The sequence below is a fragment of the Symsagittifera roscoffensis genome, chromosome 4, assembly GCF_963678635.1.
Source record: "Symsagittifera roscoffensis chromosome 4, txSymRosc1.1, whole genome shotgun sequence".
NCBI classification, from domain to species: domain Eukaryota; kingdom Metazoa; phylum Xenacoelomorpha; order Acoela; family Convolutidae; genus Symsagittifera; species Symsagittifera roscoffensis.
Window position 1 is genome coordinate 3838124 of NC_087065.1, and position 27998 is coordinate 3866121.

At 33.3% G+C, this 27998-nt stretch overlaps 1 protein-coding gene across 2 annotated transcripts; it reads right to left on the reverse strand.

Annotated features, from left to right (window-relative positions):
• LOC134843970 (uncharacterized) lies at positions 1–27962 on the reverse strand. Of its 2 annotated transcripts, none has more exons than XM_063860363.1 (8): positions 27656–27962; positions 8932–9188; positions 8172–8445; positions 5857–7290; positions 5157–5398; positions 4038–4174; positions 878–987; positions 1–205 (listed from the first exon to the last, which is right to left on the reverse strand). In XM_063860363.1, exons 2-8 carry the CDS (start codon positions 9126–9128, stop codon positions 158–160), a joined length of 2442 nt encoding a protein of 813 aa, XP_063716433.1. In that variant the 5' UTR covers positions 9129–9188; positions 27656–27962; the 3' UTR covers positions 1–157. The 2 variants fall into 2 exon arrangements, with proteins under 2 accessions (XP_063716433.1, XP_063716432.1); XM_063860362.1 differs by lacking the exon at positions 27656–27962 and adding an exon at positions 11217–11470.
• Positions 27963–27998: the final 36 nt, after the last annotated feature.

Genomic DNA, 27998 nt, shown 5'->3' on the forward strand with positions numbered 1-27998 from the left:
TCAAAAGCCAGTTATTCAGAATCACTGTATTTGAAGACCACAATTTCAATTCAATAGGCTTCAAGCAGTTTTAATATCAACGTTGCTAGTAAGTTCAGTTCATTCATCAGGGCTTTAACTTGGTTGCAGTTAGCCAGTTTTCAGAAAGATGGGTGTTTCATTTGTAACTGCTTGTGCTTCTTTTCATAGCTGTCTTTTTTGCGTTCTAAAACACAAAATTTTCCCTTGACAAATGTATTTAGTTTTTATAAGAACACCCGATCTGAGCAAAAACGATTGATATAACATACTTCCAATCTTTTTGAGTCAAAATTTTTTAATTTGTTTCTGGTGATATAGTCTGACTTGGTGTGAAAAAATGAATACATTATCATGCCATCCCCCTCGTAGATTCGACTACCCAAAGAGTCCCCCCTTCGATTCTAATTTTCTACCTCCATTTTTGGCTGGATGGCCCTAATTTTTATCAAAATGTTCCTTTGAAGCCAATATATACTAATTTTTAGAGGAAGCGCGCGCCGAAAAATTCAACTTTCTGGTCATAATCGTCCAAAAAGTGCCTAAAAACGCCTCCTTTTGAGCCCTTTTTGACCTGTTTTCTCAACAATTTGCCATGAAGAATTGACAGCGTCCTTCAAACAGTCCATCAAAAATACCATCCAATCAGCATCCTTCAAACAGTCCACCAAAAATACCTTCCAATCAGAATCCTTCAAAAAATAGCATCCTAATCAGCGTCCTTCAAAACTAACTTATTTTTCATTGCTGAATTATTTGATTAATAAACAAAATTTTTGCACATTCGGTCTTGGGATTACCCTGAATGTTAGCTGGACAGTCTGCAATTTCTATCCAATTGGAGGTCAAATTAGTTTACCTGGTCTCGTTCGGTGGATATGATTTGCTGGTAGGGTACAAATACGCCTCTGTTAGGTCGGGTTGAAAAGTAGCGCACATTTCCAATACTGCCGTCACAGTAACCGGACGCTGAAACAAATTTGCATTTTTTTCTCGAGTTCAGTCCTCGATTGTTACTACAAAACTACATAAAGCTCCATAAAATTTCATTATGGCTTATAACTTTTCAATTAATTCGAATAAATTTGAAAGGTTTTATGAGGTTTCACGAACAAACTTTCAGAAAATTTCGCTAATTGGCAAAACTGAAAACAAAGCAAAAGTTACAGAAACATTTTGTGAGATTTGTCAAGTATTTTTTCTTTTTTTATTGTTCTAAGCATTGAATAACACATAAACGCTTTTGCTATTGCAGATAATACCAATTCTATCAGGATGGGCCCACTTCAAATTTCAAAATTTTAGAAAATAATAAAACAAAACTGCTGAACAGTACAATTGCTTTTTTACACGATTTAGATTTTTAGATTTATATTTAGCCGAATACAAAGTTTTTCAGGGCAAATTTTTTCAGATTTTATCGAGATTTTTGTCAAAACTGTGGATTTTAAGCTCCTCAAAATGAGTGAATAAATAGATTTATATGCTAAATAACAACCAAAAATTATTTGAGGGCCTCAGTCAAAAATGATTGCATCAAAACTATTGAAGGTGTTTAGGGTGATGAAAGGAGTAAAGTTTTTGACCGGGATCATCCGCAGCCAACGGTTGATTAAAGTTTCCCGAGATTTCATTACAAAGTTTCATGTTCTATTTTGACGACGCCTCTTTGCAATTCTTTTTCACTTTCTGACTGGAGCACATTAATTTGCTCTATCTATAAAGCAGATGGTTTCTAGTACTGAAAGTATTTGCTTTATTTTTAAATGGCATTAAAAAAATAAAAGCTCCACGCGTATAGTTTAATCTTTCAAACCGACCGCGCACTCAAACTGTTAAGTCTTTGAAAACAAAGCGTTTGTGTACTACCTTGAAAAAGTGAACAATTTTTTAACAAAGCTTTTTATAATACGTTTCAAATAGTACGCTGCTCAAAACATATAATTCAAATATCAGATATAATGCCGCCTTTGACTAGCATGTCGTTGCAAGAATCCACAAACGACCCAATTTTCATGAACGCCGATTTATTCACAACGCGCCCCGTTTTAAGTATCGCTGTCTTGGGCGTAGCGAAAACAGGAAAGTCCTCCTTCATCAGCAACGTGACGAAAGATTTCAACCCGAGTCGGAAATCCGACAAAGACATTACGACGAAAAGACGAATCGAGCGTCGCGAGGATTCGGAGAACGAGTTCGTTAAGCTTTGTATGTACGAGACGAATTCAATCGAAAGATTTCACGCCATTACTAAAGGCTACCACAGAAAATGGGACATCGTTTTTATACTTTATAACACGAACTTCGGGTATTCGCTGAAGCGAGCGGTCAAATGGGTTAAAGACATCCGAAGTCACGGACCCCAAAACCCGAAGTTGGTTCTTGTCGAGAACACTTTTGAAATCGAGTACTCGTCTCAGTTAAGCGACCTCGAAAGACAGGAGCTCAACACTGAATTGATCAATCAAAGGGTCGATAAAATTAGTGGATTCTCATTGGACCATGAAGAGCCAATAGCATCGGTCCTACAGAAGGTGGTCGATGAAAAAATATTACACGGTGAAAGTGAAACCGCCTCAAAAACAGAAGCGGCTAGAGCAACTGAGACAATGGAGAAAGAACAATAATTAAACACCGTGGAAAAAAAACACTTGAAAACTATTTTAAGTGTAGAATTACTTTTTTTAATAAAGCTTTATTGAAGAGTTTCATTTGGAAAACTGCTCAAAACTTTTTCAAGTTATCAATTTTCATTCGTCGGAACGCTCAAAGAAGCATATTTCTATCGTACTTTCAAGTTGATTGGCACTTGTCACCAAATTAAGAAGCTTTCGCAAATGTTAAATATCAATGCGGACCATGATGATGTTCATCTTTCATTTTTTGAAATTGTGGTTTGTTCATAACAAAAAACAGTTTATAGTAAAAATGGAACAACTTTGACTTGAAGCCTAATGTTTTTTTTTGTGGAATTGTTTCATAGAAAAAATTTTATTTTCGCAGCTGAAAACGCCTCAAGAAAAGTATGGTATCTAGGTCTTCAATTTTTGAAATGGTAATGCTCAACGTCAACGATATTTCCAACAGTTTGACTTAGCAACAGTAAGGCGTTCACTTTGTGATTGTCAGATTGTGTAATCAATCCTCTGACTTGGCAAAATAGTGTGGAAGGACGAACTCACACTTGACCTCTAGCTTCAGGTCTACCACAGCCTGACTGGTTAAGTTGCAAAAGTGGCACCACGGGAAATTTTTAGACTCAAGAAACCGATCTTGAGTCGCAAAGCGGCCTTGAGTCGCACTCAACAACTAACTCAGACAGGAATGATTGAGATAGTGAGTGGATGCGTCTGTTTTTTTCTCATCCGCGATACTTTTGTCTTTGTATTTTTTTGCTTCACTTTTATTGAGACGCTATTAACGCGTAAGCGGAGAGTTAATCCGTCTTAGAAATCGTTCCAAATTGGTTAAAAGAAGCTTATTTGCCATAATTGATTTGTTACAAGGAGCAAAATCTATCTTTTTGTACTTTATATGGCGTGTGGGGGGATGATTTTCATAACAAATTTCAAATTTTAGAAAAAATTCATTTTGTTTTTTCTTACATTTAATTTTTTAATGTTATTACTGCTCCACAAAACCTTAAAAGGCAGTCGGAACATTCAGGGCTTCGCCCTGATACGAGCAGTCTTGTTATGTTTGTTATTATTATGATTTTTATTTGTATTATTAATATTATTATGATTATTATTTGTATTATTACTAGTATTATGATTATTATTTTTATTATGATTATTATTACGATTATTTTATTAATATTATTATGATTATTAGTATGGTTATTATTTGTATTATTACTATTACTAGTATTATTTTATTAATATTATTGTTATTATTATTATTATTATTATTATTATTATTATTATTATTATTATTATTTTCATTATTATTTTATTATTATTATCAAGTAGTAATTTAGACGGGGAGTGCGTACTTTCTGATGTAAAAAAATGTGTGACCTGTGTGTGGAGTGTGGAGTTCGACTCCTGCGTAGACTGAGTAGGGGTCTGAGGAGCAGCCTATGTGTCCAATATATCTCACATGTCCACCCCTCCCATCCACCAGTCGCACTCTCTCGTCCAGCACAAGACCCAGTCTACAAAAGATAGCAAAATTCATTCAATTATTTTTGAGCTACCAGTTTTTATTTTAAAAAACAAGAAAAGTAGGCTGCTGGGCATGTACCATAGGCTATTCAGACCATAGCTTTTATTAATTGGTAACAAAAAAAACCAATAAAATCGGTAACAAAAAATTCAAAAAACAAAAATTTAACATTATTCAAAATTTTTGTGACACTGACGCGGGTTATATTATTCTTTGAAATTTATAAATTGGTTGTGTGAATTGGCGTCGCAGAATAAATTATTACTGCGTCAGCTTATTTTCGCAGTGTTTAGAAACAATAAACACCAGCATAGATCAGACGAAGACAACTCTGGGCCATCGATGACAACTCTGGGCCATCGACTCAAACCGGGAGTTCAAATATATAAATAAGAAAACAAAAAGATCCTTTTCTAAAACATAATTTCTCAAAATCAAGGCTTCACTCTTTAGCTGAAATTCATCTGAGCATCCAAAACATCGGACCACTTTTTCTCGACACTGAGACAACTTTTCAATTTTTTTTCTAGAAACTCACGACCAAGATGAGTTTCAATGTGATGCTACAAATGACCCAAAACCAGTTTTTCTTCAAATGACCCAAAACCAGTTTTTCTTCAAGTGTCTAAAATTGGGTGGAAAATCTGCGCCCTAGTGCCTTCTTCCCGTTTGGTGAAACGGTCGGAACAGTAAACGGATCTACTTAACAAGCCCCACACTATGGAATCTACTTAACAATCTCCCCTATGAATAATTACAGCTAATTAGCACAGAACTTTCTATTGCAACTTCTAATTTTGATGCATTCTGATTGGTCGAAAATTTGTGACAGTTTTAATCTACATACAATCGCCACCCCCCCCCCCCCCCTACCGTTCTAAAAAGGGGGAGATTGTTTAGTAGATCCCAATAAACTTCATGTGAAGAAAGAAATATCTTTTTTTCTGAAAAATGATTGATTGAAAACTGACTTCTCAATATCATGATTGACGTCATCTGGTCCCAGCGGTGCATGCTGGAACACGTATATACAAGCATCACATCTGCAGCCAATCATCGGAACCGGTGACGTCAGAACAGAAGGTTCTAAAAGTTTCGCGAAAGAGTGTGAGAGTGCTTCTGTTTCGGACTCTGCGTTGTCTGACATGGAGCTGTTTGAAATGGTGTGTTCGTTTGTGACTACTCGCGAGGGAAATGTCACTTTGGGCGGTAGCTGAAACCATTAAACCTTATGACTTCCATTCATGAGCGGATCTAAGATTTTATCGAGTGGGGGGGGGGGGGGGCGGATTTTCAAAAAAAAATTTTGTCGACTTTTTTAAATTGACTAAATTGATTTTCCGAGCTCTTCTAAAGCACTAAAAATACCCTGTTTTGGCTAAATTTTCTGAATCGCAGGCAAATTTTTGAAAAACAGCCCTCAAACTGGATGTGATAGATCTCATTATTGCAGAACTTTTTTTCAAAAAAGATCATCAAAAGCTAGCTGTTTAAAAAAAGTTATGTAAAAGAAAAAACAAACGAAGGCACCAGTTTTAAAAAAGAAAAATGACAGTTTTAATTGTGACGAGGGAAGGCAGACTTAATTGTGACGAGGGAAGGCAGACAATCAACCTTGAGTCCACCTTACTTTTCAAACAAAATTTTTAAAAAAACAGAAGACGGACTTACCGCATTAACGTAATTTTCCCATGATTTCCCTTTCTTGATTCCGAGCTGCTTTTTGCTCGGTTTGCTCAACAACTTCGGTCCCTCGTAACATCCGAACGTGAACTGATGTCCAGACCCGGTTGCTGCCGAATCGCTAGCCCATTCTTCATTGTAATAACGGGAAGACCGGCTTTCCCTGGCGCTTCCTGGAGCTCCGGAAGACCTGTTCCTGGACACCGACCGTCGACCTGTATGCACTTGTTGCGGCTCTTGGTACGCGACACTGGAATCAACGAACTTAATCGGGCTCATTTGTCGGGTTGGGGTACTTGTTTTAATTCGGGGCATGCTCCTCGATTTCGACATTTTACCCGCCGACCCTTGACTCGAGTTATGACTCATTTCAGGAGCAGTAAGGGTTACGATTGGGTTCGAGTACTGGAGAGTTTGGTTCAACATGCTCATTATATTTGTTTCAATAGATACCAAAGGTGTTCTGGCAAAGGGTGGCTCGTAACTCAAATGCCTCGGAATCTCCCATTCTTGGTCAATGACAATTTCATCACCTTTTAACAGCGGAAATTGACACCATTTATCAAGTTGAACAGAGATGAAATTTGTCTGACAAAATTGAGAATCAACATTCTTTCCAGGAGTTTGGGTCCCCATGTTAAAAGTCCGGATTAGATCAGACCCAGTTTGACAGCATGTGTTTTCCAATTGGGCTTCTTCAGTTTGGGAATTCGAGCTCTTAGAACCCAACTTTTGGGTGATTTTCGGGAAATCTTCACTCTCAGTTTGACAGTCCATCGTCATCATGGCAACTTCTGCTTGGACATTTTTACTCGTCTCATTGACACTTGGGTCACTTTGAGTGCTCATGTCAGATTGGATTTTAACAGCTGGAATTTGGAATTGGGGCAATCGTGAAACAGAATCACTTAGAGGTGTTTTGACTGTCAAATCGTGAGCGGGAATCGAACCTCTCACTACTCTGACGGTTGAATCTTCTGAAGATTGGGTACTTTTAAAGCTGGTTTGACACGCTGTTGTTTGTGTTTCTGGTTCTCGTGGATTCAAAGCGGCGAATTTGGTCTGGCAAACAGCGTCTATTGTAATCACAGGCTGGTGAAAATTGAAGAGATCACTGGTTTGACAGGCAACTGAGAAACACGGCAGGTCCTCGAAGTCTTCATATTCTTCGGGATCCTCGGGTTCTTCTGGAATCGGAGGTCCCAAAATGGAACTATGAGGGATTGCGAGGCTGTTTGTCTGGTAGTCGGAAGAAGGGAAGTGTCGCAGATGATGACAGGAACAGTTGCAAGGGGGTGTTTCGAGGGTGCATGTGCACCTCAACTGTGTCATATGATTGCATAGACAGCAGTGCTGACATGTTGAGTGGTGTTCGTGACAGTTGCAGTTGTCGCAGCTCATCGCATTTCCATCGCAATGACACTAAAACGTGAATGAAATCAAATAACCCGGGTTATCCTCCATACACCGAAAATGCTTATCATACAATTCTAAACATCAAATTTGCGGAAAATGCTTGTCATACAATTTTCATACAATTTCGAAAAATGGTTGAAAAAAGATATAAACTAATTTATGCGGCTGTTTGATCAAGTTAGTTAAATCAAAATGTTTCACAATTAATTTCAGAACAAGTTGAATAGTTAAGTCATTTTTTCTCTGCTTCATCTTTAGTTATCAGGAAAAAGTTATGGAGCTTATTTTTGTTCTGATCAATCTTTTAGAAGGGGAAGGAGCTATGGCGTAGGGTAGTTTTTTTTGGCTACCTCAGCTCGTAAAAATTAAGTGTGACGTAAAGTTTTTCTAAAGCAGCGTAATTTTTGTAAAGTAATTTCACCATCCTACTTTACAGACATCAATTGCCTTAATTCGACTGAAAAGTTGAAACAAATTGTTATTTTTTTTATTGTTATTGAACTTCTTTGCTTAAAGTGTCGTTACCGGAGCATTAAGTGCAACCTGCACAGCAGCTGGCTGTCCTTGTTTCATTATAGAGTACAAACAAAAACTTAAGTCAACCCCTCTCTTTAAAAAAAAACACTGCACAAATTAACTTTTAATGGAGAATTATGTTTTTCGGAATTTTTACTGCCGCTTTATCGAAATATGGTATTTTCAAATGCGAGCTTTTGAAAGTACATTACATGCAAATTCTAAGTAAAATATAAAACGTTTTCTCAGTGTTATCCTGACAAATTCTCATATGCTTCATTCAAAACGCTTCTACATAGAGTAACGTAATCCAAATTTTCATACAGAACTCTAAGGCTCCCTTTGCGGAGTTCTGAAAAAAAAAGTCTCACTGGTCTGGGTGCGACTGAATCGTTCGAGTCCATTGGACTCATCACGTGATCATGCATCACGTGATTATGACCCCCCTCCTCATTCTGCTGAACAGGTGCACCCCCACATTGCGAGTCATCTCCCAGAGTGTTGTAGCCAGAGGAGCCAGATGATCCAGCCGATCTGTGCTCTTGTAGTTGCTGTTTGGCTGCATCCAACATCGTTCTCAGCAGCTCAACCTCTCCTTTCACTGAGGCCAGTTCTTTTTTCATCACTTGGTTTTCACGCTCATACCTGTTGAAAAAAAAACATTTTTTTCTTTTTGAAAGATCAGTCTCTTAATTTAAAGTTTCGAGAGAATTGTTTATTTTATAGTAAAAATGATATTTTTTTAAATGGATTTCATTTTTGAAAACATAGTTGGATGACTGCCCACGTTTTTCGGCAAACTGTCTGCTAAATTATCACATAATTTTTGTAGTAATAAAAGCTGAAAATTACTCTTTTTGAAAAGTAAAAATTATTTTTTTTAATAGCAATAAAGGCTCAAAATTAATTTTTGTTTGTCTCAAAATACAATCTTGAGATGATTTAATTGATTCATATCAAAAACCGTATCACAACTTTTTTTCTTAAAAAGTTTGGGATGAGCAAAGAATAATTTTGAGCCTTTATTGAGCCTTAATCGATACTTTCATCAATGCTTTGTTTTTTAAAAATTACCTATAACTATATGAAATCTATGCAATGGGGAATTCTCATTTTATCGGCCAAACTCACTTCATTTTGTCTCGCATAATCTTCGCAAACTCCCCACACAAAGTGGACATTCCATTCTTGGACCCCGCCAGAACAATTTTGACCGCCTCTTTCGCCACAGCCTGCTCATCTATTCCCGAGTAGGAGCTCGAACCGGACCTGAGATTCGCGGTTGAGCTGAGAGGAGTGTTGCCGCGGGACCCCATTGAGCGGAACATTTTCCCGAGAGCAGCGAGACGGGAGGAGCTTGGGGAGGAGAGTTCCTTGTTGGACGCGGCCTGTAATCAAAATTAAAAAGAACTCTGATTTGAAAAACTAGCCTACTGCTGAGACAATTACAAGCAAAAAGATAAAAATGAAATGAACATAATCATTTCACAATCACTTTCTGATGCCATTTTTTATTTCTATCAAAAACTCCAAAAAGTTGTTTCTTTTACAAATATGTCCGTGTATGCCCCATTTTGGGTCAACTTGCGTATTTTGAAAATGTATAAATAACAGAACAGAAGTATTAAGAACTAAAAAAAAAAAACTACTAAGAAACTAGATTTTTATTAAAATTGTCATTGCATGTCACAATAAATATTTGCATAAGATGGAGCATAATTTATGCAGGAAGAGATTACTTTCCGACCACTAGAAGCGAGAATCTATTTAAATGATGGTGTTTTCTGCGCGATATCAGATGCCACGAGTGATCTTTTTGACGTAGTTCAAGTTGCAAGGCAAATTCTTGAAGTTTTTGCGCTGTCGAGAAAGCAATCCGAATTTTGAAATCTTATTGTCTATGAGACCATGCCATTGAGCAAAAAAGTAGCAGAAAACTTTATCATAATTCAACATTTTACAATTGGCGCGGAATAGTTCTACTGTATTTTTTTGGCGATCGTAGTTCAAAGTTGTTTCCGAACATCTGAACTAAGTATAGACATATGAAATATAGTAGCACTGAAAAAATAAATGCTTGAACTTCAAAAAGATGGATAAAGAGACCAATTGATCTGTAAGTAACCCTGGCTAAAAGTAAAAAGTCAAAGAAGTACAGCCGGTTGCTGTGCAAATACAACACAAATTTCTGACCACAATTAGAAAAAAAATTAATAAACAGTTTGTTTCTTAATAGGATCATTTTTTGTCGTGATGTGATATGAACAAATTTAAGCGATTAGTCATATTCAATTTCAATAGTGAATTAAGTTTATTCTTCAAGCATTTTTTCATTACGAGGCCAAACTGTGCACTAGATAGGCGCACAATTTAGTGTGTGCAAGTCTGAGGAATCCAGAGACAAGTCTTTAAACCTACTTAAAAATTTTTGCAACAATCAGAGAAAACAAAAAAAAGAACAAAGGAAGATCAAAGAGAGCGTCTTTGTCGCGGAATCCGCTAACAGTTCACAAAAAGTTTGGCCATGTAAGGTTTTCGAAATATGATTAGAAGATTTCAAAAATTTTCATTAGAAAGTTTTTTCAATTTATTTATATTAGATATACAAGTCTGCTCGCTTGCTTTACTTGACAGAAAATTAAAGAGTCGTTAATTTTAATTTCGTTAGACTTACGACTCAAAAAGCTTTAAAATGATATATCTTTCGACCCATTCTCATAATTCTCAGAACCAAAAGAGAAAACCAAAACACTCGAAGGCAAAACTATCTCCCTACTTTTAATTGTCGGAACGAAACAAAATTCTAAAATAAAGTTAGAAAAATCTGATTTCGTGAAAAAATCCGGGCAGGTATCAAATCTCCTGAACACTTCTCCCATAAAATTTTCTCCGTGTCGAAAGAACCGGCTTAAAATGCTTACTCAGCCGAAAATAGAATGAAAAATCACTCTCCACTCCCGTGAAGAGTTTCTATTTTTCCATATTATAATAATCATAATGAAATGGTTTAGCTAATCATTTCAGGCTTACAATTTACAAAATACTTTCTTTACACTTTAAACCCAGTCTCAAACTTGAGAAAATTTCATTGCAGAAATTTACTTCTTAAGGATGATTAAGCTGTAATGATCTAATTCTTGAAGCCGCTCTTAGCACCTGTCCAAGTCGAAAAAAGTTTTAAAATTTTTAAAAAAAATGAAAATTCTGGAAATTTTTCTCTTCTCATGGCTTTGGCAGAAGTAACAGCATTCGACAATTTATTCCTATTATTTAGACTTATTTACGATCTAAATTAAAATAGTAGCACATTTTGTTTGATTATTTTCTCCATAAAACGCTATCAAATTTTTAGCTGATCGAAATGTGCTGAGAATTTTGACCACATCGTAACTTAAGAACGCAAGAAAAAACATTACCTTTTTAGCCCTACTTTTGAAACGGCTGCTCATTTTTTTTGAAGCTTAGGAGATCATTTGTAATTAACAAGAAAATGTAATTAAATTGATGGAAAAATGATAATTTTGTGAACGCTCTTTTGATGTTTCTTGATCATTAACCTTCGTTAAAAGGCGATAGACTATTTGAAATCATTTTGAAGAATTTGGTTCAAAATGGTAGTGTGTTGTTTGTTTTTAACAGGGGTAAATATAATATCCTTAACTAGTGTACGTTGTTAAATGTCAGGCAAGCTTTGTTTATTTTTCCTCTCTCTTCGTTCAGGTGTTTTTCTTTTGTTTATATCCAGTTTCCATGTCGTACAATCAATCTTAAACTAAATTATAAAATTCGATTGAAATTGATATCAAAAGGTTTAGCTAACCGTGATAATCATGCAGGAAGCACTTCCAATATACTCCACTCAATTACGTCATTTTTTTCGTCAACCAATAAGCGCAATAAACCAACATTAATACGTCTGCGTGAGTTTTCTTTCGTCCCATGTCCAGGACACCAAAATTACATAATCGATTTTTTATCAGAGCTCAATTAATATACCTTATTTTTTCAGAAAACAATCTTTTCTCTTAACCCCCTTGACCGACTCGTGTTTTTCAAGGCAGATTAGGCTCAAATTTTGAATGCGCGACATTTAAAAGGTTTTTTTTTATACAGTGTCAGAGACTATATGTTTAGTGTAGTTTTAGAAGTATCCTGAAAAAAGTCCATTGATGTCTTTTTTGGTTGTTAAATAATAATAATTGTAGTTCCTGCGAATCGCAGAGGAGCTATCAGTAGGCCTTAACAGTCCTGTCGAGGATAGTCAGTCCATTTGTATTATCTCCCCACATTCCAGACAGAGTTATTTTGCTGAGCGAAGCTGTTTGTTGCGACTCAAGGCCGTTTTTTTGCGTCTAGAACTTTTACGTGGTACCACTATTGCAGCCAAATTTGGTCAGGTTGTGGTAGACCTGAAGCTGGAGGTCAAGTGATAGCTTGTCCTCACACACTATCATTGCCATGGCATGGGATCGAATACACGATCTGACGATTTCAAAGTGAACGCCTTACCACTGTGCTAAGTATCTCCGAAAATCTGCTTTCAGAAAATCTGGTCAAACCATCGACAGATAAGGCGGACGAGGTGATCTACTGAAATTTTTTTGAAAAAACAATCCAATTGAATTTTCAGGCTAGTTTTTGATCAAAAAATTAGGACCAAGTTAACATCCTTAACATTTTTCAGCTAGTATTTTTAGAATCGAGCATTTTACATGGAAATTTAATTTAAATTAAGCGCTGGGGTGTGGAGGACTTTAATTTGGTCTATTTGGGGGGGGGGGGAGGATATTAATTTGATCCAAAAATTAAAAAGAAAACAATTATTCTCAATTTTAAAATTTTTTGCCCTTCTCAAGAATGTAGAAAGGCAATTGAAATTAAACTAGCTACTTTAGGCTGAAAAGGGAGTATGATATCAGACAAAATCAGATTGTCAGTGATTAGATTTGAGCGTCAAAAAACTTCAGCGCCGTTTTTTTTTTCAACTCGTTTTTCGCTCCGATCAGTTTGAGATAACTCAGAGACAGCTCATATCATAACAAGACTACTCACATCAGGGCAAAGCCCTGAGTGTACCGACTGCCTTTAAAGGTCTATGTAGCAGTAATAACATGAAAAAAGTAAATGTAATAAAATAAAAAGAAACATTTTTTTTTATTTGAAATTTTTTGTGAAAATCATCCCCACACGCCAAATAAACAACAAAGTGATATATTCGCTATTGGTAACAAATCAATTATGGCAAATAAAATTCCTTTAAACAATTTGGAACGATTTGTAAGACTATTTACATCTCCGCTTACGCGTTAATGGCGCAAAATAAAGGCGCAAAATACGCGTTAATGGCGCGGTTATTGTCCCAATTTGGCCAAAATGGCAATCTTTAAACCCTCATCTCATAACTTTACAAAAATTGTTCACAGGTGAGATAAAACCCGTCCCGAGCACAAATATTCCGTTAATTTTGTTACAAAAGTTGGAACAAAAACTACTCTACTTGTAAATCTGATCCTAAAAACTGCCTCAATGTCAAAAAAATTGGTTGAAACATTTAGGAAAAAGTGCGCAAAATCAATCTAATTCGTTGCCTTTTTAGTGCGTTTTTATTTATATCTGAAATTTTAATGACAAATTTAATTAATATCTGAATCTTTTTTCAATTCTTAGTAAAATTAGGAAAAAATATTGGATCAAATTGTTTCAAACTTCAACCGTTTTGTTTAGATGACTGAGATCGGATACGTTTGATTTCTTTGTATATAAAACTGCCTCAATATTGTTATTCAGTGTAGCATTATGATTATTATTTGGAAAATCACCCTGAAGAATAGTCACTTTTTGGCACTAAGGAACCCATCTTTTCACAAATTTGTCAGAATATTGAAAATTTGGGGCCGAGAGTTTCGTATAAAGTTCAAATTTTGGTTACAAACATCGTGTATGAAACGTGAACAGAAAGTTTATTTGCTCAAACTATATGTAACCACATTTCTCTCAAATTCTGTTCTATAAATTTGAAGTTTTTGCAGATTACTGATATTGAAAAACAAATGCCCGCATCATAGGCATATATCTGAACAAAAAAAAACACAAAAAAACCGGACCTCCTGAAACTTCATGCGTGAATTAATCGCTTTTAAATTTTTCAGAAATTTTTTTGTTCTTACAAAGAAAGTGATAAAGATGTTGGGCTTGGTCAAACTTTTTGGTCAAATAGTGTGTTTTTGGTCTTCATCTTTGAATTGAATTTTTCGTAACACTTGAAACAATTTTACAATCTGAGCGTAAGCATTTATATTTCACAACTGATATTTTGTAAGGTTAAGGTTTTTGAAAAATGCCAGCTGATCAATTTGGGACAAATAGAGCGCAAAAAAAGTTGAAAGGCAAGCAATCCAACTCAGAGAGCATTGCAAATTGAATTGAGTCAGGGTATCTGATCATATTATTAAGTGACTAGACGCTGAATAGACGCATTTTGTCTTTTGTTTTGCGTGCAGCGAAAAAACGTGCAGAAGGGAGCCTGAAAAAAAATCTTTTTTTGTTCGTTTCTTGAAACCTTCATCGAGTTTTTAAATTTTATAAAATTGTATCACTCGTTTTTTTTTCAAGTTAATCAAAAGACACATCGAACGATCAGGGCTTTTTATTGATGGGAGCATATTCATTTTGAGGTCAATTCTTCTTTTAGGAATACTAAAAAAACTTATTTCTGGCTTGTGTCTTTCTTGCAACGAAGAAAAAGACTGCGGTAAACAATTCTGTTCATTGCTGATAAAGCAGTAAAAAGTGGGAACGCGGTATTTTAATTTTATAATTATCTTGAAAAAGTTTTGGCTATAGAAGTAAGTTTTCATGGGGTGAAAACCAAAAAAGACAGTTTTGCATTGTTTTTGAGTTCATTTTGACATTAAATATTTTACAAAAGAGCTATGAGGGATCTCTAGATGCTTTTCGGTCGGCTGATTTGTTTTTTTTTCAAAAAAATGCTACCACATTCAAAAATTGATTTCAATCCTAACAACTGTTGAACAGTCTCAATTTAAAGTGAGTTTCTAACTTAAAAGAAGGGTTATAAACGATTTTTGGTTACAAAAATCGTCTATGAAACGTGACGAGAAAGTGTTTTTGCTCAAACTATATGTTACCACTTTTCTCTCAAACACTGTTCTATATGATTTGAGGTTTTCGCAGATTTGTGATAATGAAAATCATAGGCATATATCTGAAGCTTACATTTAGTTTCTACGCTAAGAATAACGGAAGATATTAATTCTTTAATTCTCTTACCAGATACAATTGCGCATGATAAATGAGATATAAAAATTGCAAATTGTTAACAAATAAATTTGTTATTTTTTTGTTTCAATTATATAATAATTATTTGACCGAAACCTCGAGGCCTGCTTAAACACAAAAACAAAAACCATTCATACTCATTAAAAATTTTTGTTTTTTTAAATTTTTTCGGAGAAAGACAAAAAAGACTGGTCGTCCTGAAATTTCATGCGTGAATTATTCGCTTTTAAATTTTTCTAAAAATTTTTTCATTCCTTCAGAGAAAGTGATGAAAATGTTGTGCTTGATGTGGCTTTTTTTTCTTTCAAATATCGTGTTTCCAGTCTACACCTTTCAAATGAATTTATCATAACACTTGAAATGATTTTACAATCTGAGCTTAAAAAAATGAAGCCTGAAAAAAAATTTCTTTTTATTCGTTTCTTGAAACTTTCATCAAATTTTTAAATTTTATAAAATTAAATTACTCGTTTTTTTTCAATTTAGTCAAAAGACACACGGAACGATCTGGAATTTGTTTTGAAGTGAGCTTTTTTATTTTGATGTGAATTCTTTTTTGGGAATGCTAAATATTTTTATTTATTTATGGCTTTGTCTTTCTTGCTACGAAGAGAAATACTGCAGTAAAAAAATCTGTTCCTTGCTGATAAAGCAGTAAAAAGTGGGAACATGGTAATTTAATTGTACAAATATCATGAAAACGGTTTGACTATGGAAAAAAATTAGTTTTGCATTGTTTTTGAATACATTTTAACTTTAAATATTTTACAAAAAAAAATGCGACCACATTCGAAAATTGAAGTCAACCCTAACATTATTGAAACCGTTTTAATTTAAGATGAATTTCTAAATCAAAAGAAGGGTTTATCCGAGGTTTAAATTTTCTCACATCTTTGCGCTGCATAAAAAGTTTTATTTTAGACAAGTCTTTTTGACATTTCTTGTTACTATAAAACTTTCAGATGTTTTTCAAATTGGGAACAATTATCAGCCTAATTTGAGTACGAATCGTTTTGAGACAAATTTTTTGCAGCTCACTTGTGATAGAACGAAATACATTGCACGCTAATGGTCCCATTATAAATAAAATGGCATTTTTTAAAACCCAATAACTTTCCCTTTCAGGACAAAAAGTTCGAAACATTTCTTTGAAAAATTTTGTAGGGAATCAACGTCGTTCATATGCTTTTTTGTGGAACTTTTTTTGTGGAAATCAAACTATATGTAACCACTTTTCTCTCAAACACTGTCTATATAATTTGAGGTTTTTGCAGATTAATGATTATGAAAATCAAAAGCCCGCATCATAGGCATAAATCTTAAGCTTACATTTAGTTTCTACGCTAAGACAAAGGAAGATACTAATTCTTTAATTATCTTACCAGATACAATTGCAAATGATATATGAGATATAAAAATTGCCACTTGTTAACAACTAAATTGATTTTTTTTTGTTTCAATTATATAATAATTAGTTGACCGAAACCTCGAGGCCTGCTTAAACACAAAAACTATTCATAATCATTAAAAATTTGTTTTTTTTTTAAATTTTTTGGAGAAAGGCAAAACAGACTGGTCGTCCTGAAATTTCATGCGTGAAATAATCGCTTTTAAATTTTTCTAAAAAATTTTTCATTCCTACAGAGAAAGTGATGAAAATGTTGTGCTTGGTGTGGTTGTTTTTTCTGTCAAATATCCTGTTTCCAGTCTACATCTTTCAAATGAAGTTATCATAACACTTGAAATGATTTTACAATCTGAGCTTAAACATTTGTACTCCACAACTGATGTTTTGTAAGGTTAAGGTTTTTGAAAATTGCCAGTTGATCAATTTGGGACAAATAGAGCGCAGTAAAACTTGAACGGCAAGCAATCCAGCTCAGAGAGCATTGCCAATTGATTTGAGTCAAGTTATTTAATCATATTAATAAGTTAATAGACGCTGAATATGTCTTTTTTTTTGTGTTGCGTGCAGCGGAAAAATGTTCAGAAAGAAGCCTGAAAAAAAAACTTCTTTTGTTCGTTTCTTCAAACTTTCATCAAATATTTAAATTTAATAAAAATATATTGCTCGTTTTTTTTTTCAAGTTAGTCAAAAAACACACGGAACGATCTGGAATTTCCATTGATGTGAGCATATTTATTGTGATGTGAATTCTTTTTGGGAATGCTAAATATATTTATTCATTTATGGCTTTGTCTTTCTTGCTACGAAGAAAAATACTGCAGTAAAACATTCTGTTCATTGCTGATAAAGCAGTAAAAAGTGGGAAGATGGTATTTTAATTGTATAAATATCATGAAAACGGTTTGACTATGGAAGTAAGTTTTCATAGGGTGAATACAGAAAAAAAAACAGTTTTGCATTGTTTTTGAATACATTTTAACTTTAAATATTTTACAAATGAGCTATGAGGGATCTCTAGATGCTTTTCGGTAACAACTAAATTGATTTTTTTTGTTTCAATTATATAATAATTAGTTGACCGAAACCTCGAGGCCTGCTTAAACACAAAAACTATTCATAATCATTAAAAATTTGTATTTTTTAAATTTTTTTGGAGAAAGGCAAAACAGACTGGTCGTCCTGAAATTTCATGCGTGAAATAATCGCTTTTAAATTTTTCTAAAAAATTTTTCATTCCTACAGAGAAAGTGATGAAAATGTTGTGCTTGGTGTGGTTGTTTTTTCTGTCAAATATCGTGTTTCCAGTCTACATCTTTCAAATGAAGTTATCATAACACTTGAAATGATTTTACAATCTGAGCTTAAACATTTGTACTCCACAACTGATGTTTTGTAAGGTTAAGGTTTTTGAAAATTGCCAGTTGATCAATTTGGGACTTGGGGAGGAGAGTTCCTTGTTGGACGCGGCCTGTAATCAAAATTAAAAAGAACTCTGATTTGAAAAACTAGCCTACTGCTGAGACAATTACAAGCAAAAAGATAAAAATGAAATGAACATAATCATTTCACAATCACTTTCTGATGCCATTTTTTATTTCTATCAAAAACTCCAAAAAGTTGTTTCTTAAACCTACTTAAAAATTTTTGCAACAATCAGAGAAAACAAAAAAAAGAACAAAGGAAGATCAAAGAGAGCGTCTTTGTCGCGGAATCCGCTAACAGTTCACAAAAAGTTTGGCCATGTAAGGTTTTCGAAATATGATTAGAAGATTTCAAAAATTTTCATTAGAAAGTTTTTTCAATTTATTTATATTAGATATACAAGTCTGCTCGCTTGCTTTACTTGACAGAAAATTAAAGAGTCGTTAATTTTAATTTCGTTAGACTTACGACTCAAAAAGCTTTAAAATGATATATCTTTCGACCCATTCTCATAATTCTCAGAACCAAAAGAGAAAACCAAAACACTCGAAGGCAAAACTATCTCCCTACTTTTAATTGTCGGAACGAAACAAAATTCTAAAATAAAGTTAGAAAAATCTGATTTCGTGAAAAAATCCGGGCAGGTATCAAATCTCCTGAACACTTCTCCCATAAAATTTTCTCCGTGTCGAAAGAACCGGCTTAAAATGCTTACTCAGCCGAAAATAGAATGAAAAATCACTCTCCACTCCCGTGAAGAGTTTCTATTTTTCCATATTATAATAATCATAATGAAATGGTTTAGCTAATCATTTCAGGCTTACAATTTACAAAATACTTTCTTTACACTTTAAACCCAGTCTCAAACTTGAGAAAATTTCATTGCAGAAATTTACTTCTTAAGGATGATTAAGCTGTAATGATCTAATTCTTGAAGCCGCTCTTAGCACCTGTCCAAGTCGAAAAAAGTTTTAAAATTTTTAAAAAAAATGAAAATTCTGGAAATTTTTCTCTTCTCATGGCTTTGGCAGAAGTAACAGCATTCGACAATTTATTCCTATTATTTAGACTTATTTACGATCTAAATTAAAATAGTAGCACATTTTGTTTGATTATTTTCTCCATAAAACGCTATCAAATTTTTAGCTGATCGAAATGTGCTGAGAATTTTGACCACATCGTAACTTAAGAACGCAAGAAAAAACATTACCTTTTTAGCCCTACTTTTGAAACGGCTGCTCATTTTTTTTGAAGCTTAGGAGATCATTTGTAATTAACAAGAAAATGTAATTAAATTGATGGAAAAATGATAATTTTGTGAACGCTCTTTTGATGTTTCTTGATCATTAACCTTCGTTAAAAGGCGATAGACTATTTGAAATCATTTTGAAGAATTTGGTTCAAAATGGTAGTGTGTTGTTTGTTTTTAACAGGGGTAAATATAATATCCTTAACTAGTGTACGTTGTTAAATGTCAGGCAAGCTTTGTTTATTTTTCCTCTCTCTTCGTTCAGGTGTTTTTCTTTTGTTTATATCCAGTTTCCATGTCGTACAATCAATCTTAAACTAAATTATAAAATTCGATTGAAATTGATATCAAAAGGTTTAGCTAACCGTGATAATCATGCAGGAAGCACTTCCAATATACTCCACTCAATTACGTCATTTTTTTCGTCAACCAATAAGCGCAATAAACCAACATTAATACGTCTGCGTGAGTTTTCTTTCGTCCCATGTCCAGGACACCAAAATTACATAATCGATTTTTTATCAGAGCTCAATTAATATACCTTATTTTTTCAGAAAACAATCTTTTCTCTTAACCCCCTTGACCGACTCGTGTTTTTCAAGGCAGATTAGGCTCAAATTTTGAATGCGCGACATTTAAAAGGTTTTTTTTTATACAGTGTCAGAGACTATATGTTTAGTGTAGTTTTAGAAGTATCCTGAAAAAAGTCCATTGATGTCTTTTTTGGTTGTTAAATAATAATAATTGTAGTTCCTGCGAATCGCAGAGGAGCTATCAGTAGGCCTTAACAGTCCTGTCGAGGATAGTCAGTCCATTTGTATTATCTCCCCACATTCCAGACAGAGTTATTTTGCTGAGCGAAGCTGTTTGTTGCGACTCAAGGCCGTTTTTTTGCGTCTAGAACTTTTACGTGGTACCACTATTGCAGCCAAATTTGGTCAGGTTGTGGTAGACCTGAAGCTGGAGGTCAAGTGATAGCTTGTCCTCACACACTATCATTGCCATGGCATGGGATCGAATACACGATCTGACGATTTCAAAGTGAACGCCTTACCACTGTGCTAAGTATCTCCGAAAATCTGCTTTCAGAAAATCTGGTCAAACCATCGACAGATAAGGCGGACGAGGTGATCTACTGAAATTTTTTTGAAAAAACAATCCAATTGAATTTTCAGGCTAGTTTTTGATCAAAAAATTAGGACCAAGTTAACATCCTTAACATTTTTCAGCTAGTATTTTTAGAATCGAGCATTTTACATGGAAATTTAATTTAAATTAAGCGCTGGGGTGTGGAGGACTTTAATTTGGTCTATTTGGGGGGGGGGGGAGGATATTAATTTGATCCAAAAATTAAAAAGAAAACAATTATTCTCAATTTTAAAATTTTTTGCCCTTCTCAAGAATGTAGAAAGGCAATTGAAATTAAACTAGCTACTTTAGGCTGAAAAGGGAGTATGATATCAGACAAAATCAGATTGTCAGTGATTAGATTTGAGCGTCAAAAAACTTCAGCGCCGTTTTTTTTTCAACTCGTTTTTCGCTCCGATCAGTTTGAGATAACTCAGAGACAGCTCATATCATAACAAGACTACTCACATCAGGGCAAAGCCCTGAGTGTACCGACTGCCTTTAAAGGTCTATGTAGCAGTAATAACATGAAAAAAGTAAATGTAATAAAATAAAAAGAAACATTTTTTTTTATTTGAAATTTTTTGTGAAAATCATCCCCACACGCCAAATAAACAACAAAGTGATATATTCGCTATTGGTAACAAATCAATTATGGCAAATAAAATTCCTTTAAACAATTTGGAACGATTTGTAAGACTATTTACATCTCCGCTTACGCGTTAATGGCGCAAAATAAAGGCGCAAAATACGCGTTAATGGCGCGGTTATTGTCCCAATTTGGCCAAAATGGCAATCTTTAAACCCTCATCTCATAACTTTACAAAAATTGTTCACAGGTGAGATAAAACCCGTCCCGAGCACAAATATTCCGTTAATTTTGTTACAAAAGTTGGAACAAAAACTACTCTACTTGTAAATCTGATCCTAAAAACTGCCTCAATGTCAAAAAAATTGGTTGAAACATTTAGGAAAAAGTGCGCAAAATCAATCTAATTCGTTGCCTTTTTAGTGCGTTTTTATTTATATCTGAAATTTTAATGACAAATTTAATTAATATCTGAATCTTTTTTCAATTCTTAGTAAAATTAGGAAAAAATATTGGATCAAATTGTTTCAAACTTCAACCGTTTTGTTTAGATGACTGAGATCGGATACGTTTGATTTCTTTGTATATAAAACTGCCTCAATATTGTTATTCAGTGTAGCATTATGATTATTATTTGGAAAATCACCCTGAAGAATAGTCACTTTTTGGCACTAAGGAACCCATCTTTTCACAAATTTGTCAGAATATTGAAAATTTGGGGCCGAGAGTTTCGTATAAAGTTCAAATTTTGGTTACAAACATCGTGTATGAAACGTGAACAGAAAGTTTATTTGCTCAAACTATATGTAACCACATTTCTCTCAAATTCTGTTCTATAAATTTGAAGTTTTTGCAGATTACTGATATTGAAAAACAAATGCCCGCATCATAGGCATATATCTGAACAAAAAAAAACACAAAAAAACCGGACCTCCTGAAACTTCATGCGTGAATTAATCGCTTTTAAATTTTTCAGAAATTTTTTTGTTCTTACAAAGAAAGTGATAAAGATGTTGGGCTTGGTCAAACTTTTTGGTCAAATAGTGTGTTTTTGGTCTTCATCTTTGAATTGAATTTTTCGTAACACTTGAAACAATTTTACAATCTGAGCGTAAGCATTTATATTTCACAACTGATATTTTGTAAGGTTAAGGTTTTTGAAAAATGCCAGCTGATCAATTTGGGACAAATAGAGCGCAAAAAAAGTTGAAAGGCAAGCAATCCAACTCAGAGAGCATTGCAAATTGAATTGAGTCAGGGTATCTGATCATATTATTAAGTGACTAGACGCTGAATAGACGCATTTTGTCTTTTGTTTTGCGTGCAGCGAAAAAACGTGCAGAAGGGAGCCTGAAAAAAAATCTTTTTTTGTTCGTTTCTTGAAACCTTCATCGAGTTTTTAAATTTTATAAAATTGTATCACTCGTTTTTTTTTCAAGTTAATCAAAAGACACATCGAACGATCAGGGCTTTTTATTGATGGGAGCATATTCATTTTGAGGTCAATTCTTCTTTTAGGAATACTAAAAAAACTTATTTCTGGCTTGTGTCTTTCTTGCAACGAAGAAAAAGACTGCGGTAAACAATTCTGTTCATTGCTGATAAAGCAGTAAAAAGTGGGAACGCGGTATTTTAATTTTATAATTATCTTGAAAAAGTTTTGGCTATAGAAGTAAGTTTTCATGGGGTGAAAACCAAAAAAGACAGTTTTGCATTGTTTTTGAGTTCATTTTGACATTAAATATTTTACAAAAGAGCTATGAGGGATCTCTAGATGCTTTTCGGTCGGCTGATTTGTTTTTTTTTTCAAAAAAATGCTACCACATTCAAAAATTGATTTCAATCCTAACAACTGTTGAACAGTCTCAATTTAAAGTGAGTTTCTAACTTAAAAGAAGGGTTATAAACGATTTTTGGTTATAAAAATTGTCTATGAAACGTGACGAGAAAGTGTTTTTGCTCAAACTATATGTTACCACTTTTCTCTCAAACACTGTTCTATATGATTTGAGGTTTTCGCAGATTTGTGATAATGAAAATCATAGGCATATATCTGAAGCTTACATTTAGTTTCTACGCTAAGAATAACGGAAGATATTAATTCTTTAATTCTCTTACCAGATACAATTGCGCATGATAAATGAGATATAAAAATTGCAAATTGTTAACAAATAAATTTGTTATTTTTTTGGTTTCAATTATATAATAATTATTTGACCGAAACCTCGAGGCCTGCTTAAACACAAAAACAAAAACCATTCATACTCATTAAAAATTTTTGTTTTTTTAAATTTTTTCGGAGAAAGACAAAAAAGACTGGTCGTCCTGAAATTTCATGCGTGAATTATTCGCTTTTAAATTTTTCTAAAAATTTTTTCATTCCTTCAGAGAAAGTGATGAAAATGTTGTGCTTGATGTGGCTTTTTTTTCTTTCAAATATCGTGTTTCCAGTCTACACCTTTCAAATGAATTTATCATAACACTTGAAATGATTTTACAATCTGAGCTTAAAAAAATGAAGCCTGAAAAAAAATTTCTTTTTATTCGTTTCTTGAAACTTTCATCAAATTTTTAAATTTTATAAAATTAAATTACTCGTTTTTTTTCAATTTAGTCAAAAGACACACGGAACGATCTGGAATTTGTTTTGAAGTGAGCTTTTTTATTTTGATGTGAATTCTTTTTTGGGAATGCTAAATATTTTTATTTATTTATGGCTTTGTCTTTCTTGCTACGAAGAGAAATACTGCAGTAAAAAAATCTGTTCCTTGCTGATAAAGCAGTAAAAAGTGGGAACATGGTAATTTAATTGTACAAATATCATGAAAACGGTTTGACTATGGAAAAAAATTAGTTTTGCATTGTTTTTGAATACATTTTAACTTTAAATATTTTACAAAAAAAATGCGACCACATTCGAAAATTGAAGTCAACCCTAACATTATTGAAACCGTTTTAATTTAAGATGAATTTCTAAATCAAAAGAAGGGTTTATCCGAGGTTTAAATTTTCTCACATCTTTGCGCTGCATAAAAAGTTTTATTTTAGACAAGTCTTTTTGACATTTCTTGTTACTATAAAACTTTCAGATGTTTTTCAAATTGGGAACAATTATCAGCCTAATTTGAGTACGAATCGTTTTGAGACAAATTTTTTGCAGCTCACTTGTGATAGAACGAAATACATTGCACGCTAATGGTCCCATTATAAATAAAATGGCATTTTTTAAATTCCAATAACTTTCCCTTTCAGGACAAAAAGTTCGAAACATTTCTTTTAAAAATGTTGTAGGGAATCAACGTCGTTCATATGCTTTTTTGTGGAACTTTTTTTGTGGAAATCAAACTATATGTAACCACTTTTCTCTCAAACACTGTCTATATAATTTGAGGTTTTTGCAGATTAATGATTATGAAAATCAAAAGCCCGCATCATAGGCATACATCTTAAGCTTACATTTAGTTTCTACGCTAAGACAAAGGAAGATACTAATTCTTTAATTATCTTACCAGATACAATTGCAAATGATATATGAGATATAAAAATTGCCACTTGTTAACAACTAAATTGATTTTTTTTTGTTTCAATTATATAATAATTAGTTGACCGAAACCTCGAGGCCTGCTTAAACACAAAAACTATTCATAATCATTAAAAATTTGTTTTTTTTTTAAATTTTTTTGGAGAAAGGCAAAACAGACTGGTCGTCCTGAAACTTCATGCGTGAAATAATCGCTTTTAAATTTTTCTAAAAAATTTTTCATTCCTACAGAGAAAGTGATGAAAATGTTGTGCTTGGTGTGGTTGTTTTTTCTGTCAAATATCCTGTTTCCAGTCTACATCTTTCAAATGAAATTATCATAACACTTGAAATGATTTTACAATCTGAGCTTAAACATTTGTACTCCACAACTGATGTTTTGTAAGGTTAAGGTTTTTGAAAATTGCCAGTTGATCAATTTGGGACAAATAGAGCGCAGTAAAACTTGAACGGCAAGCAATCCAGCTCAGAGAGCATTGCCAATTGATTTGAGTCAAGTTATTTAATCATATTAATAAGTTAATAGACGCTGAATATGTCTTTTTTTTTGTGTTGCGTGCAGCGGAAAAATGTTCAGAAAGAAGCCTGAAAAAAAAACTTCTTTTGTTCGTTTCTTCAAACTTTCATCAAATATTTAAATTTAATAAAAATATATTGCTCGTTTTTTTTTTCAAGTTAGTCAAAAAACACACGGAACGATCTGGAATTTCCATTGATGTGAGCATATTTATTGTGATGTGAATTCTTTTTGGGAATGCTAAATATATTTATTCATTTATGGCTTTGTCTTTCTTGCTACGAAGAAAAATACTGCAGTAAAACATTCTGTTCATTGCTGATAAAGCAGTAAAAAGTGGGAAGATGGTATTTTAATTGTATAAATATCATGAAAACGGTTTGACTATGGAAGTAAGTTTTCATAGGGTGAATACAGAAAAAAAAACAGTTTTGCATTGTTTTTGAATACATTTTAACTTTAAATATTTTACAAATGAGCTATGAGGGATCTCTAGATGCTTTTCGGTAACAACTAAATTGATTTTTTTTGTTTCAATTATATAATAATTAGTTGACCGAAACCTCGAGGCCTGCTTAAACACAAAAACTATTCATAATCATTAAAAATTTGTATTTTTTAAATTTTTTTGGAGAAAGGCAAAACAGACTGGTCGTCCTGAAATTTCATGCGTGAAATAATCGCTTTTAAATTTTTCTAAAAAATTTTTCATTCCTACAGAGAAAGTGATGAAAATGTTGTGCTTGGTGTGGTTGTTTTTTCTGTCAAATATCGTGTTTCCAGTCTACATCTTTCAAATGAAGTTATCATAACACTTGAAATGATTTTACAATCTGAGCTTAAACATTTGTACTCCACAACTGATGTTTTGTAAGGTTAAGGTTTTTGAAAATTGCCAGTTGATCAATTTGGGACAAATAGAGCGCAGTAAAACTTGAACGGCAAGCAATCCAGCTCAGAGAGCATTGCCAATTGATTTGAGTCAAGTTATTTGATCATATTAATAAGTTAATAGACGCTGAATATGTCTTTTTCTTGTGTTGCGTGCAGCGGAAAAATGTTCAGAAAGAAGCCTGAAAAAAAAACTTCTTTTGTTCGTTTCTTCAAACTTTCATCAAATATTTAAATTTAATAAAAATGTATTGCTCGTTTTTTTTTTCAAGTTAGTCAAAAAACACACGGAACGATCTGGAATTTGCATTGATGTGAGCATATTTATTGTGATGTGAATTCTTTTTGGGAATGCTAAATATATTTATTCATTTATGGCTTTGTCTTTCTTGCTACGAAGAAAAATACTGCAGTAAAACATTCTGTTCATTGCTGATAAAGCAGTAAAAAGTGGGAAGATGGTATTTTAATTGTATAAAAATCATGAAAACGGTTTGACTATGGAAGTAAGTTTTCATAGGGTGAATACAGAAAAAAAAACAGTTTTGCATTGTTTTTGAATACATTTTAACTTTAAATATTTTACAAATGAGCTATGAGGGATCTCTAGATGCTTTTCGGTCGGCAGGTTTGTTTTTTTTCCAAAAAAAATGTAACCACACTCAAAAATTGAAGTCAACCCTAACAACTGTTGAAGCTGTTTTAATTTAAGATGAATTTCTAATTCAAAAGAATGGTTTATCCGAGGTTCAAATTTTCTCACATCTTTGCGCTGCATAAAAAGTCTTATTTTCGACAAGTCTTTCTGACATTTCTTTTTATCTGGGAACAATTATCAGCCTAATTTGAGTACGAATCGTTTTGAGAAAAATTTTTTGCAGCTCACTTGTGATAGAACGAAATACATTGCACGCTAATGGTCCCATTATAAATAAAATGGCATTTTTTAAAACCCAATAACTTTCCCTTTCAAGACAAAAAGTTCAAAAAAAAATTTTTTTTTAAATTGTGTAGGGAATCATGTCGTTCAGATGTTTTTTTGTGGAAGCCCTGAATATTCCGACTGCCCATTTAAAAATTTATTGGAATAAAATAAAATGATTTTTTTTTAATTTGATTTTTTTTAAATGAAAATCATCCCCCACACGCCATATAAAGTACAAAAGGATAGATTTCGTTCCTTGAAACAAACCAATTACGGCAAATAAGCTTCTTTCAACCAATTTGGAATGATTTCGAAGACGGATTAAATCTCCGCTTACGCCTTATTAGCTCGAATTATAGCGGCGTTAATTGTCCCAAATTGGTCAAAATGGCAACCTTTGAACCCTCATAACTTTACGAAAAATGATCACAGGTCAAATATCTTTTCAAATTTAAGCTCACTTAAGACAACAATACCTTTTGAATGATTTAAAAAATTTCCGTCAAAAATGGCTAGTTAAAAAGTCGAAATTTGTCTGAAGAAAAAAAACCCACCCCGAGCACAAATGTTCCGTTACTTTCGTATCGAAAGTCGGAACAACAATATTCATCAGTTATATCATACTGCTTTAACCTTTGTAAAAATCCTGCAGATTCCCAGATAAACCAATATATGAATACTGACACAAAATTATAACAATTATTCCAATTTATTTTACAGTGATAAAGCTGCTACATACGAACTGCTGTTGTTATTTTCTAAGTAAATTGTACAACTTTATGGAATCTGATGAAAAAAAAAATTTCAATTGAATTCGCATTTTCGAATTGTATGGTAAGCCATAATAGTGTATGAGTACAGACTCGGGAATGCAAAAAAAACTTACGTGTCGTTGACAATTAGGAAGCGAATTTACTAAACGAATTTATCAAGCTTAATTGCAAGTTTCAATCATTGTAATTTTCGATTGCTTCAATAAATTCAAAAAGCTTTTCAAAACTTCCGTGGTAACTTTTGTTGGAATTATTCGTCTTATGAGAGTTTTCTCTACAAAAAAAAAAAATAGGAATGATAGCAAGGGCTTCAAGCAAGTCAATCATTAAGTTAACAATGTCAAATTAGGCATAAACTCATTTCAAATCGAGCGTAAATATTTAGGAAACCGCTTTTACGCATTCGGGGAAACTGCGGAATCAGATCTTAGATAACATATTTTACTGGGTGTTAGC